At 45.9% G+C, this 13728-nt stretch overlaps 1 protein-coding gene across 2 annotated transcripts in view; it reads left to right on the top strand.

Moving 5' to 3' along the window:
- Positions 1-13728, top strand: part of JMJD1C (jumonji domain containing 1C) — a gene marked incomplete at its 5' end in the record, with an annotated part of 172384 nt that overhangs the window by 135198 nt on the left and 23458 nt on the right. For both annotated transcript variants that reach the window (XM_084265400.1, XM_084265399.1), the window contains 6 exons: positions 1588-1712; positions 2974-3117; positions 3238-3424; positions 3514-5162; positions 8236-8408; positions 8696-10905. In XM_084265400.1, coding sequence (XP_084121526.1) covers positions 1588-1712; positions 2974-3117; positions 3238-3424; positions 3514-5162; positions 8236-8408; positions 8696-10905 — 4488 coding nt within the window. The remainder of the gene's footprint in view (positions 1-1587; positions 1713-2973; positions 3118-3237; positions 3425-3513; positions 5163-8235; positions 8409-8695; positions 10906-13728) is intronic.

The raw sequence follows: 13728 nt of genomic DNA, 5'->3' as shown, positions 1-13728 counted from the left end.
GAAGCCATCAGGAAATGTGTCCCCACGGGAACCCGTCTGGTCTGAGACCAGGAATGTGAGACATAAGCCTGTAGATTCTTCCTCTCTTTCTGCCTGCACTTAGGGGAGATTGGTAGTACTGGTGCAGTTCTGACCTTTGTCCGCACCCCTGGAAACGTGCTCCAGGGATCAGTTAGTGCTGGTAGGTAGGTAGCTCAGAGGGTTCTCTGGGTCTCAGGATTTCAGCCGTGCAGTGAGTGATGTGGGTGAAAGATGGGCGCTGTTGCAGGGTGCTTTGTCTTTCCTAGCTAGTTTAAAACCTAGATAATCCCACGCAAAAGGTATTTCAAAAGGCCTCGCTAAGATTCCAGAACTAAACCCTAAAAGCTACTTGGAAATGTCTTAAGACTGCTTTTGCACTTCTCTCAAACAGTCCTTGAGATCACACGCTTCCTCGTGCAGCAAGTATAATCGACCAAGTCTGGCTAATTAGGTTTTTTTAGTAGAGAAAGCCACCACCTGCAAAGTCCCTGGCCTGTTTGCTGCAGATGTTTGAACTTGCTTAATGTACTGGGCAGGGGCTGGAAAAAATGATCTTTAGGAAAGACAGGGGAATTCTGGCCTTGCCTGTGCAGTTGAGCAACTGAGCCACTCTTAAATCATTCAAATTAAGCTTTCTGTAGGTTGTCACTGACTGTTTTTGTTTCCGCTGCTGTATTCCTGACCTGGGCTTTGGTTGCAGAAGTAGTGAAACCCACACAGTTGGTGTTGAACTCGGTGGCAGCGTTGCTTGGTCATACAGGATGCTATATAAACCCTCAGTGCAATGAAGCAGAGAGCCCTGGTGATCGAGCGAGGCACCAAACACGGATAAAATTGTTGAGTCTTGGTTTTTGGGGTCTTGAAACAAATTACAAAAGTCCTGCATCATACGTACTGCCTCCCTGTCCCCTCCATGAGGTTTTGGGGGTGAATTAAACTGCTCTTTGCAAAGGGACAATGTCTGGGGTTTCATTGCACTAGATAGATTGGAAATGAAGAGCTAAAGCCTTCGTAGCACGCCTGTGTTTGAACGTTCTGTGTGGCTGTAACAGGGATGGAATCACTTGGCTGCCTTTCTGACTGCTGTAATGGAGAGAAACTCTGTGGTCACTTATGGGAAAGACTTGGCAGATGCAGAGCGTAACCACCAAGATGTAAATCTTTTCGCCAGCAAAGCATCTGGGCATGTGACTAGCCTGTTAAATAGCTTCTGCATAACCTGCTGCTGCCACTTTCTAGCCTTTCAGATTACTTTCCAGTGGTTGCTGTTTGTAGGCAGGAATTTTCCCATCATTTGTCATCATGGCTGCAGAAAGATTGAGTTAGATAAGAAAATTGTATGTTGAAAATGTTAGGATAATTGACCTTAAAGCATACTTTAATGTATCATTTGCATTTCAAAATGTCTTCCTGAAGGAAAGTGAAATCCTCAGGCAGTGCTGTGCCAGAGTTGCCTCTAGTTCACTATCTGTGAAGCTTAAAAAACCCCGGGAAAGCCCACTTAACACGCTTGCATGTGTGTATGTGTGAATTCATGAATGGCTTTTTTCATTTCTTCCCCTGAAGGTCCGTACTCCTTAAACGGTTACAGGGTGCGAGTGTACAGACAGGACTCTGCAACGCAGTGGTTTACCGGCATCATCACTCACCATGATCTCTTCACCCGCACTATGGTGGTCATGAATGACCAGGTGAGTCTTGTACACTACGCTCGAGGAAACAAGCTGCGACTTGGGGGTCCTTACTTTGATTGATTTATCTATTGGTGGCACCCTGAAATACCCTGAGTCATTCAGTTCCAGCAGGATGAGTCTGTTACCGAGCTGAAGCTACATCTAGACTTGGTGTTGAGCTAGCAGTTAAACCCTTCTTGAAGCTGAACCTTAGTGCAGTGATATGATTAATACCAGTTTTGCTTTTCTTCTGCTGTCGCTATTTGACTAGCAAACTCTTTGAAGTGTAGGATCTACTTTTAAGAACTGGTTTTCCCCGTCAGCTCTGTCAAGAATTTCCTCTCTGAGCGCTGAAATCTTCAAGCACTACGGCAGTGATTCCTTCTTCCAAGCAATTGAAATGCTCACTTTACACAATTTATTGAATTCAGTGTTTGCTGCAGCCCTAATTTACAGTCGGTGTGGTGGCTTTTAGTTGTGTTTTTGAAGTTGATGCTAGGAGAAGAATTAACACTGGTATTTTTAGTGGCAGCAATGAATTCTATTTCAGGAGACCAGAGTAATGACTCAACATTAATACACCCAGTGACCCATCTGCCTTGAGATGACTGACAAAGTCATGTGTGGCGATTAAGACTAGTCTAATGCTCAGATACATTATTTCCCTTTTGTTCTAATTAATTTTCCCCAACTACTCCTTTTTTTTCTTCTTTTGCTTTGCGACACGCTAGTGAAAGATGTGGTTAGCATTTCCTCCTTCCTGAAACACCCCTGACTGGTGACGCTCGGCCAGCCTTGTTTGGGGTTCTTGCCTCCAGCCTTTTCAGTTCCTTTTTCTTCAGCAGTTTTGCTTCTGTTGGAAGCGATACTCTAACGTGCTTTTGCAGTGTGCTTTATAGCGTATTACTTTTGCAAAACATATGTATATTATAATTGCTACTGAAGGGTTACTCTGCACAGAGCTCAGTGTCCTGTAATTTTAAATTTGCAGGTCAGCGAAGGGGAAGGAAGTGGCGGTGGGATGCTTTTTCTTTCTTTTTTTTTAAGTTATTCTCACAGTGATACATAAAGACACATTTGCTTTGGTTTTACTCTCTTCCCAGCCTTCGTTGAGAGTCATATGTCAGTTCTGCTATTCAGGATTAAGTAGGCTTTTCTTTGATTAGTCTTTAGCACACAAAATAGATTGGTGAACATTGAGAGAGAAAATGGGGATTGGGCTGTGTCTGAACATCTGCTGATTACTAATTTTTCTTCTTTTTTTTTTTTAATAAACCAGGTGTTAGAACCTCAGAATGTTGATCCTTCTATGGTTCAGATGACCTTTCTAGATGATGTTGTTCACTCTTTGTTGAAAGGTGAAAATATTGGCATCACTTCACGCCGACGGTCTCGTTCCAACCAGAACAGCAACACAGTCCACGTAGATACATTTATCTTTCTACCTAAGTATTTCTGTGTATTGCAAATATTTAACAAGTACACCTTTAAAGTCTCTAGTGAAAATTGCCTTTAAGTCCATTAACCACAGAATTATTTTCAGGGTCATTATACGCGTGCACAAGCGAATAGTCCCAGACCAGCAATGAATACCCAAACCGCAGCACCAAAACAGAATTCTCACCAGCAGCAGAGGAATACTCGGCCAAACAAGAGGAAAGGCTCTGATAGCAGCATGCCCGATGAAGAGAAGATGAAAGAAGAAAGATATGATTATATAGGTCGAGGAGGTAAAAGCAGTTCTTGGAAGGGGAGGGATAGCTTCTTAAAACTGTGTTAGGCTGCAAACGTGTGATACACGTGTGTTTATCTTTTACAGAAAACCCCAAAAACAAAAGCAAACACTTCCTTAGTAAAAGAAGGAAACCTGAAGAGGATGAAAAAAAGTTAAGTATGAAAAGGTTGCGGACAGACAATATCTCAGATTACTCTGAGAGCAGTGACTCCGAAATTTCAAATAAAAGATTAACGGATTCATCCTCGGAGCAAAATTCAGAAAATGAGCTAAAAAGCAAGAACACTTCAAAGATAAATGGAGAAGAAGAAAAATCCCAGACTGGTGAGGGAGTGGAACAGACAGATAGACAGTCTCCGTGGGATGAAATACAGGAGGGTAAAAAACACGAGGAGTCAGAAAGACTGAAATCATCTGGTTTAGATCAGCAGGAAAAATCTTCACTCCATGCAGCAGAGCAGCCAACACCTTACGAGCAGAATGCCAAGGATCCACGCGTTCAGGAGTGCAACGTGGAGTTAAAAAATGAGCAGTTTGTACCCAGGCCTCCTACTCCAAAACGTGGTGTTGACATTACCGGTGAAAACAACACTGAAAAGGAGAGCCAGGATAATGCCGCAAGTACCTTTGGTTTGCAAACAGTTCAGAAAATAGAATCGCACAGCAGTGATATGAAACAGCAGTTTGCAAATGCAAATTTCCTTGAGGCAAGAAAACAGGAAGCTGATCAAAGTTGGGTTAGCAGTGGTGTTAAAACGGATTTGATACAACCTGGGGTTGTAAAAACGTTACCCGTAAATGAACACTTAAATCCTGAAAAAGAAAAAGTCCAGTATGGCTCGTTTATGTCTTCGTTAAATGTAGCTTCTCTAGCAGAAGAGAGTAAACTGCATAAGCAAAGTCCAGTCCCCGATTCTGTGAAGTCAAAACCTAGTGCTTCAGTTGATCATCCTAAAACAAAGTCACCTGATGTTAAGCCTAAATTCACTCAAGCTTCTGATACTGTGAAGTCGAAGGTTAGTTCCCAAAACAGCCATGCTACTGGATTAACAAGGTCAGCCAATAAAACTGATCATGATTTGCCTAGGTCTAGTTTTCATCCAGTTCCAGCTAGAGTTAGTGCTCTAGAAGCCACTAAAAGTCCTCTTATCATTGACAAGAATGAACATTTCACGGTGTATAGGGACCCCACTCTGATTGGACAAGAAACAGGAACTAATCACATTTCACCTTACTTGCATCAGCATAATTATCCTCTGCATTCCTCATCCCACCGAACCTGTTTAAATCCAAACGCTCATCATCCTGCATTAACTGGTTCATCCCATCTGCTAGCTGGGTCTTCGGCTCAGGCTCCCTTGTCCGCTATTAACACTCACCCCCTTAGTACTGCATCTCACCATTCTGTTCATCACCCTCATCTACTTCCTGCAGTGTTACCTGGAGTGCCTGCTGCCTCCTTGCTGAGTGGCCACCCGCGACTAGAGACTGCTCATGCTAGCAGCTTAAGCCATTTGGCATTAGCACACCAGCAGCAGCAACAGATGTTACAACACCAGTCTCCACATCTTCTTGGACAAGCTCATCCTTCTGCTTCCTATAATCAGCTAGGGCTTTATCCAATTATTTGGCAGTATCAAAATGGAACACATGCTTACTCAGGACTTGGTCTGCCTTCCTCCAAATGGGTCCACCCAGAAACTCCTGTTAACACAGAGGCTTCCTTGAGAAGGGTAAGTTGTGCTTGTTTTTTAATGACTTATGAAGCCAGGGCTGGTGTCTCCCAGCAGTGGGTTTCTAGGTTCGGACTCAGTAGTTCGTGTTACACCGAGTCTGCGTTGACCTTGGGCTTTCTTGAGTAGGCACAGAACTAACTGGGAGTGGGAACTCAGTAGTAGATGCTGTCTCATGGTAGACATTTAGTGGGGAGTTCTTCCAGACCTTGGTTTCCTCTGTATTTTCAAGTAAGGCGAAATGTTCAGTTTGAGTTTATGACCAGGTGTGGTCAACCAGCTGGTTTGGGACCCCAAGCCCACTGGTTGAATATTTTCTCCCTCAGAGTATGAAAAGCATTAGGTAAGTTAAATGCTAGGTGAGGTAGGGCAGTCATCCACACAGTGAAATTTTGGGCATGCTTGCTAGCAAATGGAGAAGGGCTGAGACAGGAGGAGTCCTAAATCCAGTGGGAAGTTCTGAAGGGAAATACTCTGGCATTTCCAAATCTTTCTTGGGCTTCACACCTGTTTCTCTTGTCTTTACACGTATCTGTGTACCCTCTCTTGGCATATCTTTTTCTCCCCTTCTGTTCCTGTTGACACACATCCCTGCCTTCCCATCTGCTTTCTCCTCCTCTGTATTCAAGGCAGGGTGACTTCTCTGTGCGCTGCATTTAACTGCTGAAGTCTCCGAAGAAAGGGCTTTGGTTTTTCAGCCTCACGCCCGATGTGGCGGCAGACATGGTGGCAATTTCAGGAGAGGTTTTCTCGGCTCCTGCAGCCTTGGGATACAGCTTGCTCATCGTAGGCAACTCGGTGGAACGCTGTAAGATGAAGCATGTGGTAGCGCAGGCAGAAACTTTGGAGAGCTTTACTGCCAGCTTCAATCAAACCTCCACTGGGCATGTGCTGGTTTTGAGAGGCTTACAACTTGGCCTAATTTGGGCAGATTTTCACAGGGACCACAAAAGGCAAGTCGCTGACACAGGTCTTTGTACCAAATCACAAGCTTTTGCATCAAAGCCCAGAGTTTCTGAATGGTTAGAGGGTTGTGTTTTTTTCTTTTCCATCATGGCGAAAGCTATCCTTCCCCAGGCTCGTTCTTCGGAAAAGCCAAACCACCGTGGCTGAGTTGTTCCCAAACAGCTAGAGTTGCCCTTGTAATACAAAGTCAGTTTGATCTGAGATGCGATAAAAGTCAAATGCAGCAGAAGAGAAAAGCCCAAGAGAAAACTATAGGTGGATTTATCTTTTCGTGTTGCTGCCTGCTCCGCCCCATCCCATGCCCAAGTCCATTTTGAAGAACTTAGGATAGTCTCTGTTTCCACTTTGACTGCCTGCAGTATGCAGCCCCGCATACCGAGGCACGTAGCGCTTTAATTATGTTGATTTGTGCCAGTTGTCTTGTGGTGACTTGCCTTCTGGCTCTCACATTCAAGGCTTTTTTTACATATTAGAAACCCAGAACGGGTGTTTCCAGAGTTGGTTTGCATGGGTGCCGTGATCACGGAAAGGGGTCTGTGTTCCACTGGCCCTCTGCTCAGGGCTGAAGGAAGTGTGCCTCCAAGCTCCCCCACCCCTTTTCCTACCATCCGCAGGCGACTGTGGCAGCACCCACCTTTGGGCCGGGCCACGGCTGCGTGCAGGTGGAGTCACGCAGCTGTTCAGGTTATGCTTGGTGCACAAGCAGATGTTCTCCAGCTCTTCTAAGGAGAAGGTGACAGGCCTTTTTTGCATAATGCTTCAATACAGCTTACAGGCTGTTCGTGGGAACTCAACCATGGCGTGGGAACTCCTGGCCTAGGAGATGAGTGTGCTGAAGCCGCTAGTGCAAACCCAGGCGGTTGCATTAAATATTCACAAGTGTAGAGATCAGAACTTCAAAGTTGTAGCACCTGCAGACCTATTCTGTGCTGCTGGTGTCATGCAAGAGAGCTCTTGGCTCCCCTTCTGCTGCAGCAGCTCTTGGCTGGAAGTTGCCAAGGCTGGGAACAAGGAGAAGGGATGGGCTGGTGAGGAGCAGAGAAGGGTGAGAAGTTCTGGGCAGTGCCAGGAGTGGGGGGTAGAGCAGAGCTGAGACACTTCCGGGATGCTCATGAGAGCTCTGTTTCCTCTTGTCCCAGACCCTTCTTCCAGGCCTGTCCCAAGCACTTGAGCACCCCTTGGCAGGGTGCCCTGCCTTTCCGCTCCTCTGCCCCTGCTCCTTGTAAGCAGCTCTCGGGGGAGATGGAGGTGGGAGGGAGACAGAGAGCCGCTCTTGGTCTGTTCTGCAGAGTTGTTACCCATGTTGCAGAGAAGACAGGAAAAAAGAAACTCTCCTAGGTAGTCAACGTCACTTATATATTGTTTCTTCAATTCAGATTATGATGGTGTGTGTAGATGAGGAGGTTGGGACTGCCCACCTTCTGAGTGTTTAGGTACATGGCACACAGCCCTGCATGCCATGCATTTGCCAAGCTGCGGAGTACAGCAGCTGTGTGTGTTCATGGCTTTAATGGTGTGCTGGTCGTGAAATCACACCAAATAAAAATGTCTGGCAAAAGAAAGCAGATGGGTTAGGATCATCATACCTAATCATTTGATTGGGGGTAAGGGGAGGAGCCATCCAGGGAAGAGATACTTCTGCCCTTTACAGTGAGATTTCTTGCCAAGCTGGAGGTGAAATTGTTTTGCAGAAGTACTGAATGATATTTGCCATGAAAAAAATACTTGTTGCAATTCACTGAAGAGCTGATGGCCCGTTTGCTAGTAACTGAATGTTGGCAGCCTGTCACTGGTTTGCTCATTCTGATAAGGGGTTTGAGATGCTGCTCTAGAAATCAGCTATTCATGCCGAACGCTTGAAAATTATACAGTTCTGTGAATGCTTCTGAAATGGGTAAACTATTTGGCATGCCACAAGTCCAGGGGAACTACAGTCAGATGTCCCATTTGGTCAGAAAGTGACTGAAAAATGTTAAATTCTATTTACTGCATATGATTTGATGCTGAAAGCTTCTGGTCGTTGGTAGGACTTGATAGAGTAAGTCTTGTGGTCCCGTGATTATTCTGAAATCTGATTTTACTTCTTTGTTTTGGTTGGTGTTAACAGAATACTCCCAGCCCGTGGTTACACCAGCCCACCCCAGTGACCTCAGCTGACAGCCTTGGTTTACTGAGTCACATTCCTGTGCGTCCGTCCAGTGCAGATCCCCTCCGACCTCTCAAACTGACAACACATTCCAGCCCGCCGTTGTCCAAAAGCATTGTAGAGCATCACAAAGAGTAAGTCTGCTGTTTAACTCTGTTTCAGCTGTTGAGGTTGTCTTCTAGCCCTTTTAGTTGATCAGTAAAGGTGGGTGTCTCTGGTAGGGAGAAACTGTCAGCGGGCTGCAGAACAGACTCTGCCCTCTTGACTTGGAATGGCACTTGAGTTCCTGAGTCATCTGAAGACTCCTGAAAATCTGTGTTAATAGATAACTTCCGTTCAAAGTATGGGAAGAAAGGTCTTCGGCTTAGCATGTCACACTTCCTTCAGACTAACCTGTGCCTGCTTCACCTTTTTCAAACAGAGAACTGGAGAGGAAAGCGTTCATTGAACCTTTACGTTCCGTTCCAACTGCACCAGTAAAGACGGAGCTAGAGCAAAGCAGAGCGCAGGCAGCAAAGGAGAGCCATATGCACAGACATTTTGCAGATCCAATGTTGAACCAGCTGCCAAGGCCACCGCAGGAGACTGGGGAGCGACTGAGCAAATACAAAGAAGAACACAGACGGATACTGCAAGAAAGTATTGAAGTTGCGCCTTTTACAGCTAAAATAAAGGCACTGGAGGGAGAGAGAGAGAACTACTCCAGGGTAACGTCCTTATCTTCAAGTCCCAAAAGCCATTCAGTAAAATACGACAAAGATGCGGAGCGCTCTGTGTCAGAACTATATAAAATGAAGCACTCTGTTCCCCAGAGCTTGCCACAGAGTAACTATTTCACCACCTTGTCTAACAGCGTAGTAAATGAACCGCCACGATCATACCCATCGAAGGAAGCTTCGGGTGTTTATGTTGATAAGCAAACTAGTTGTCCTTCGACCGCAGCCAGTACCCAATCTCTCCCCTCTTATATTTCCTCTCTTTCAAAACCTCCACCTTTAATTAAGCACCAACCGGAGAACGAAGGCTCTGCGAGCAAGATGCCCGAGCAGCTTTCACAGTCGGTGCAGTCTCACTCAGTGAATTCTTTCAGAAGTGACAGCAGGAGCCCTACCCAGCTGTCCATCTCATCTTCAAATGCACTCCGGAGCATGCCTGCCTTGCACAGAGCCCCTGTCTTTCACCCCCCTGTGCACCAGAACCTGGAGAAGAAGGAAAGCAGCTATAGCAGCCTTTCTCCTCCGACTCTAACCCCTGTTCAGCCTGTTAATGCTGGTGGTGGCAAAATACAGGAGCTGCAGAAGCCCCCAACTTTAGTCCCCGAGCTGAAGGAAGCTCAGGTGGTTTACAAGGGTGCTTCTGAACAGAACTTATCAGAAATGTGGAAGGCCGGTAATGCCCCAAGTAACGAAAAAGTGGACTGGCATGCCGAGAGAATGAGTGGAAAGTCGCAGTCTGCTACAGCGTCTGTTATTGTGCGTCCTTCTTCTAGCACAAAATACGATAGCGTACCAGTAATGCAGCCTGCTTCCAAAGACCGAGCTGGTGAGAGGTCTTCAGCTGTGACAAATCAAGCAGATTGCCCAAAAACAGCGGAAGCCAGGGAGACTGGAAGGAGCGTTCTGCCAAATATGAACTCAGACAGTGCTCGCGCACAGTACGAGAAGAAATTTCCAGCTGTCTCACAAGGCAGCCTCCCTCGTGCTGTCACCCCCACCGCAACTATCATCTGCAGCACCAAAACGGACGTCACCGCCTTGGCGGCGACAACTACCAGCGTGTCAAGCCGGGGTAGCTCAGAAGTGACTTACTCCTTATCGAACACGGTCTTGGCCTGTGCGCCGCTGGAGTGTGCTACCTCGAGAGCGGCAAGTCAGGCTGTGGCGCAGACCCAGGAATGCAAGGTCAGCACTTGCACTCCGGTGACACCTGCCCCTGGCAAGACAGGCAGTGCTGCTCAGCCCAGCTCGGGATTCTCCACCTCCACCGACTTTGTCCATTTGAAAAAGCACAAGGCAGCCTTGGCTGCAGCTCAGTTGAAAAGTAGTAACACCAGTGAGACAGAGTCCAACTCTGTGAAAAATCAGACATTTTCAACCTCTCTCCCCCTAGACAGTGCTATCGCCTGTAATACAATAAACAAAGTGAACTCTGGAGGCAGTGGGCAGGCTTCCCAGATGAGTCAGCCAAACTACCACACTAAACTGAAAAAGGCTTGGTTGACAAGGCATTCGGAGGAAGATAAAAACACTAATAAAAAAGATAATTCAGGGAACAATGTTTCAGAAATTATTAAGCCATGTACTGTCAATTTGATAGCTTCGACGTCGAATGATTTGCAAAATAACATGGATAGTAAAATCTTGGCAGATAAGTTCACGAAGGAAGATAAGCACCCTAGGAGAAAAGCAAAACGAACTTATGAGTCTGGCTCTGACAGCGGAGACTCTGATGAAAGCGAGAGCAAGTCAGAGCAAAGGACTAAACGGCAGCCCAAGCCAACTTACAAAAAGAAACAAAATGATTTGCAGAAAAAAAAGGGTGATCTGGAGGAAGAAGTAAAACCAAACGGCGTTCTTAGCAGGAGTGCCAAAGAAAAAAGCAAGCTGAAGTTACAGAGCGGCAGCAACAGCAGTGAGTATATTAGGCTGGTCTGGAAGCCGCAGACTAACGTCAAGTCTAACCATGTTAATCCTGGAGGGGTTTGTCATGCATGATAGCTGGGAAAAGACTTAAAAAGCACACTCATGTAAATGAGCAGGTCTAGGTTTGTCTGTCTTGAGGCCATTTGAAATATCCCAGTGTAAGAAATAAAGCATTTCTTGCCTGTGTGTCAACAAACTGGTTCTTGGCCTAAAAATAAGCAGTAAGCAGACTGGTTTATGCTGTCTGTCAGAATTCGTCTGACTGGTGCGTGTAGTTGTGCTGCTCATATTGAGATAGATAGGTAGATATAATTTAGTTTTTAAAAGATGTAATGCGTTTATTTTTGGAGTGTTACCGGGGGGAGAGATTCTTGGTTGTTGAACTGTAATTCATCCTTTGATCAGGAAGCCAGAGGCAGTTCCTTGGGAGCCTGATGCCACTCTGTTACAATTTGGTTAATTTAATGAAAGGTCTGAGGGAGAATCATTTTACGCTCCTAACTAGGATGTGTATTACCTGGTGTTAACGTGTCTTTCTTGTTCCGGGAACAAAGGAGGACAGGAAAATACAAATTTCAATTCAAGCGTAATGCCGCAGTAGATTATAACTAGATTTGTCTGAAAAGAGAAACTGGTCTGCCAGTAAGATTTAAGAACTTGGTTTTTCTTACCGCAATTTATTCTGCTTCTCCAAGGACTGTGCTTTTGTCTTTGTTCTGGTGACTGTGAGAAAGTTGTACCATTAAATTACTTTTCGCAAGGGGTTTTTTTTTAAGCACGGGTAGTAATAAAATGAGCACTGCTCCCTGTAATTGGATACTCTGGCTTTACACTGCCCATTGCGTATAGCTTCCCTTTCTGGTATCCCAGAGTACTCAATCCCTGAGTTGTACTGGGCACTGGAAGTGTTGCAGTCTGTCAGAGGTATTCTGGCTTGCATCCAGCCATAGTAGTGTTCCCACCCCCTCCCCCAAAAGGAAGATGGAGGAGAACGTGCCTGTCTCAGTTTCACTTCTTGAAGTGAATCATAAATCTGTACGTGTAACGTGTTACTTCTTTGGGAACTTTGCATTGATACCCAAAATGCCTTGTTGGGGTGTCAGGTGTGGAAGAACTGCTTACCTGGGTTAAGGGATGGCAGCCACCCCTTGTTTTGCCAAGTGTTACCCGCGTGTAGAAACGCTGTGTGATAACACGTTCTCAAACTGGTTCATGGAAATTGGGTCGGAAATGGGTAGGAGCTGGTGTGACGCTCTGTTGTGAGCCCCACAGCCCATGTCCTGCACGTGAACGCAGGTTGGGCCTGTCCCACGGTAGCAGCAGTTTCTGCTTGCTGTCCTCTCTCAAAATCTTTGTAGACCTGGGATCTTTTCATCCATTTCTCCTACTTGACCGTTAAATAAGTCAGTGGTTTTGATACTCCTGTCATTTTATCTTGCGGGAGCTTCATTGTAATTTTTGAGAGCATGCTGGTCAGGGATTTTCTTGTAAAGAAGGACTTTTCCACATAGATTTATACAAAAACACAACCTTGAGGAGCTTCAGGAAAGAACAGGTCCCCATGGGACAGCTGCCTGAACTACCTGTAGGTGGCTGAAGATAACTGTGCTTCAGGATCTGGGAATCGGTGGCAGTGTCACAACGAGGGTGATATCTGGATCCTGCCAGGGTTGAGAACTGCTTTGTCCTGATGCCGTGTTGGAAAGCCCTAGGAGCAGTCCGTGTGCTAGCGCTCACTCAGGAGCCCCAGGCTGCAAGGCTTCCTCCTGCAAAGCAAGGCCTTCTACAGTCCTGTGAGTGGTGGGGGCCTTCCAAGTTCTGGCCACAGAGCTTGAAATCCAGCAGCACCCAGATGGACTCAGTATCTGTGGTTCCAGGCAGGGAACATTGGCTTGGACTAGTGAACCTGTACCTTGGCCTGTTCTACTCTCTGGTTTCAATCCAGTTACTATCACGTTCCTTGGGTGAGTTGGGAGTGCGTTTTGTAGGCCATGAACTATGGCACAGACATCGAAAGTCATCCCTGGCAGAATACAGATCTGAACCCAGGTACCAAGTCCAAAGTTTGCACACCGACCTCTCTATCATCCCTTCCTGGGTCCCTTTTCACAGGATGTGAGCTTCTGAGAGTAGCGGTAGATGAAATGCCAGGTACTCCCATCGATCTGCAGATAAAACTGGTGCCACCTTTGAAAGCCATTAAAATGAAAGCCTGGCTAAATAACAACAGGGCTCAGTTTCAAAACACGTGTATGAAAACTGCACGTTCTACTCAATAGATACACTCCTTGCGTTGCCCCTTGTCACATCTGCTGACTCTCACATTGAAAATCAAAATCAACTGCTCAGCCTTGCAAAGCCAACAAACTTTACAGAGCAAATGGATTCTGTCCTTCCTTATGCCAGATACTTTATGAGTTGCATATGAAAAGAGCTGCTCATCCGTAATCATACCTGTAACCCTCAGCAGGACTTTTCTAAGCTCTGATCTCATTTAAGAACTCGTTGCTCTTTTTTGCGTACATTTTCACTTGAAACAGCAATCAGACCTTTCTTGAGGCATTGTATTTCTTGGCTCCTTTTGCAAGAGTGGGATTCCAAACGTGATTTTAGGGGAATACTTGGTGAACAGTGCACCTAATAGAAGAGAAAGTAGAGTGTCGTGGGTACTCCTGGTACCTCAGCAGGTAGTTACCATGCTTCTGCCTGCATGATCAGTGGCTGTGCTTTCTAAACTTGGTGCTGGCAGGTTAACATGTGGATGTTGTAATGAAGTAATGTCATGGAGGTAGCAAATGTACTTTGGGAAATG

This window comes from Gallinula chloropus (genome assembly GCF_964237585.1).
Source record: "Gallinula chloropus genome assembly, chromosome: 5".
NCBI lineage: Eukaryota > Metazoa > Chordata > Aves > Gruiformes > Rallidae > Gallinula > Gallinula chloropus.
Note: the sequence above shows the minus strand (reverse complement) of the source record. Positions and strands in the feature narration are given on the sequence as shown.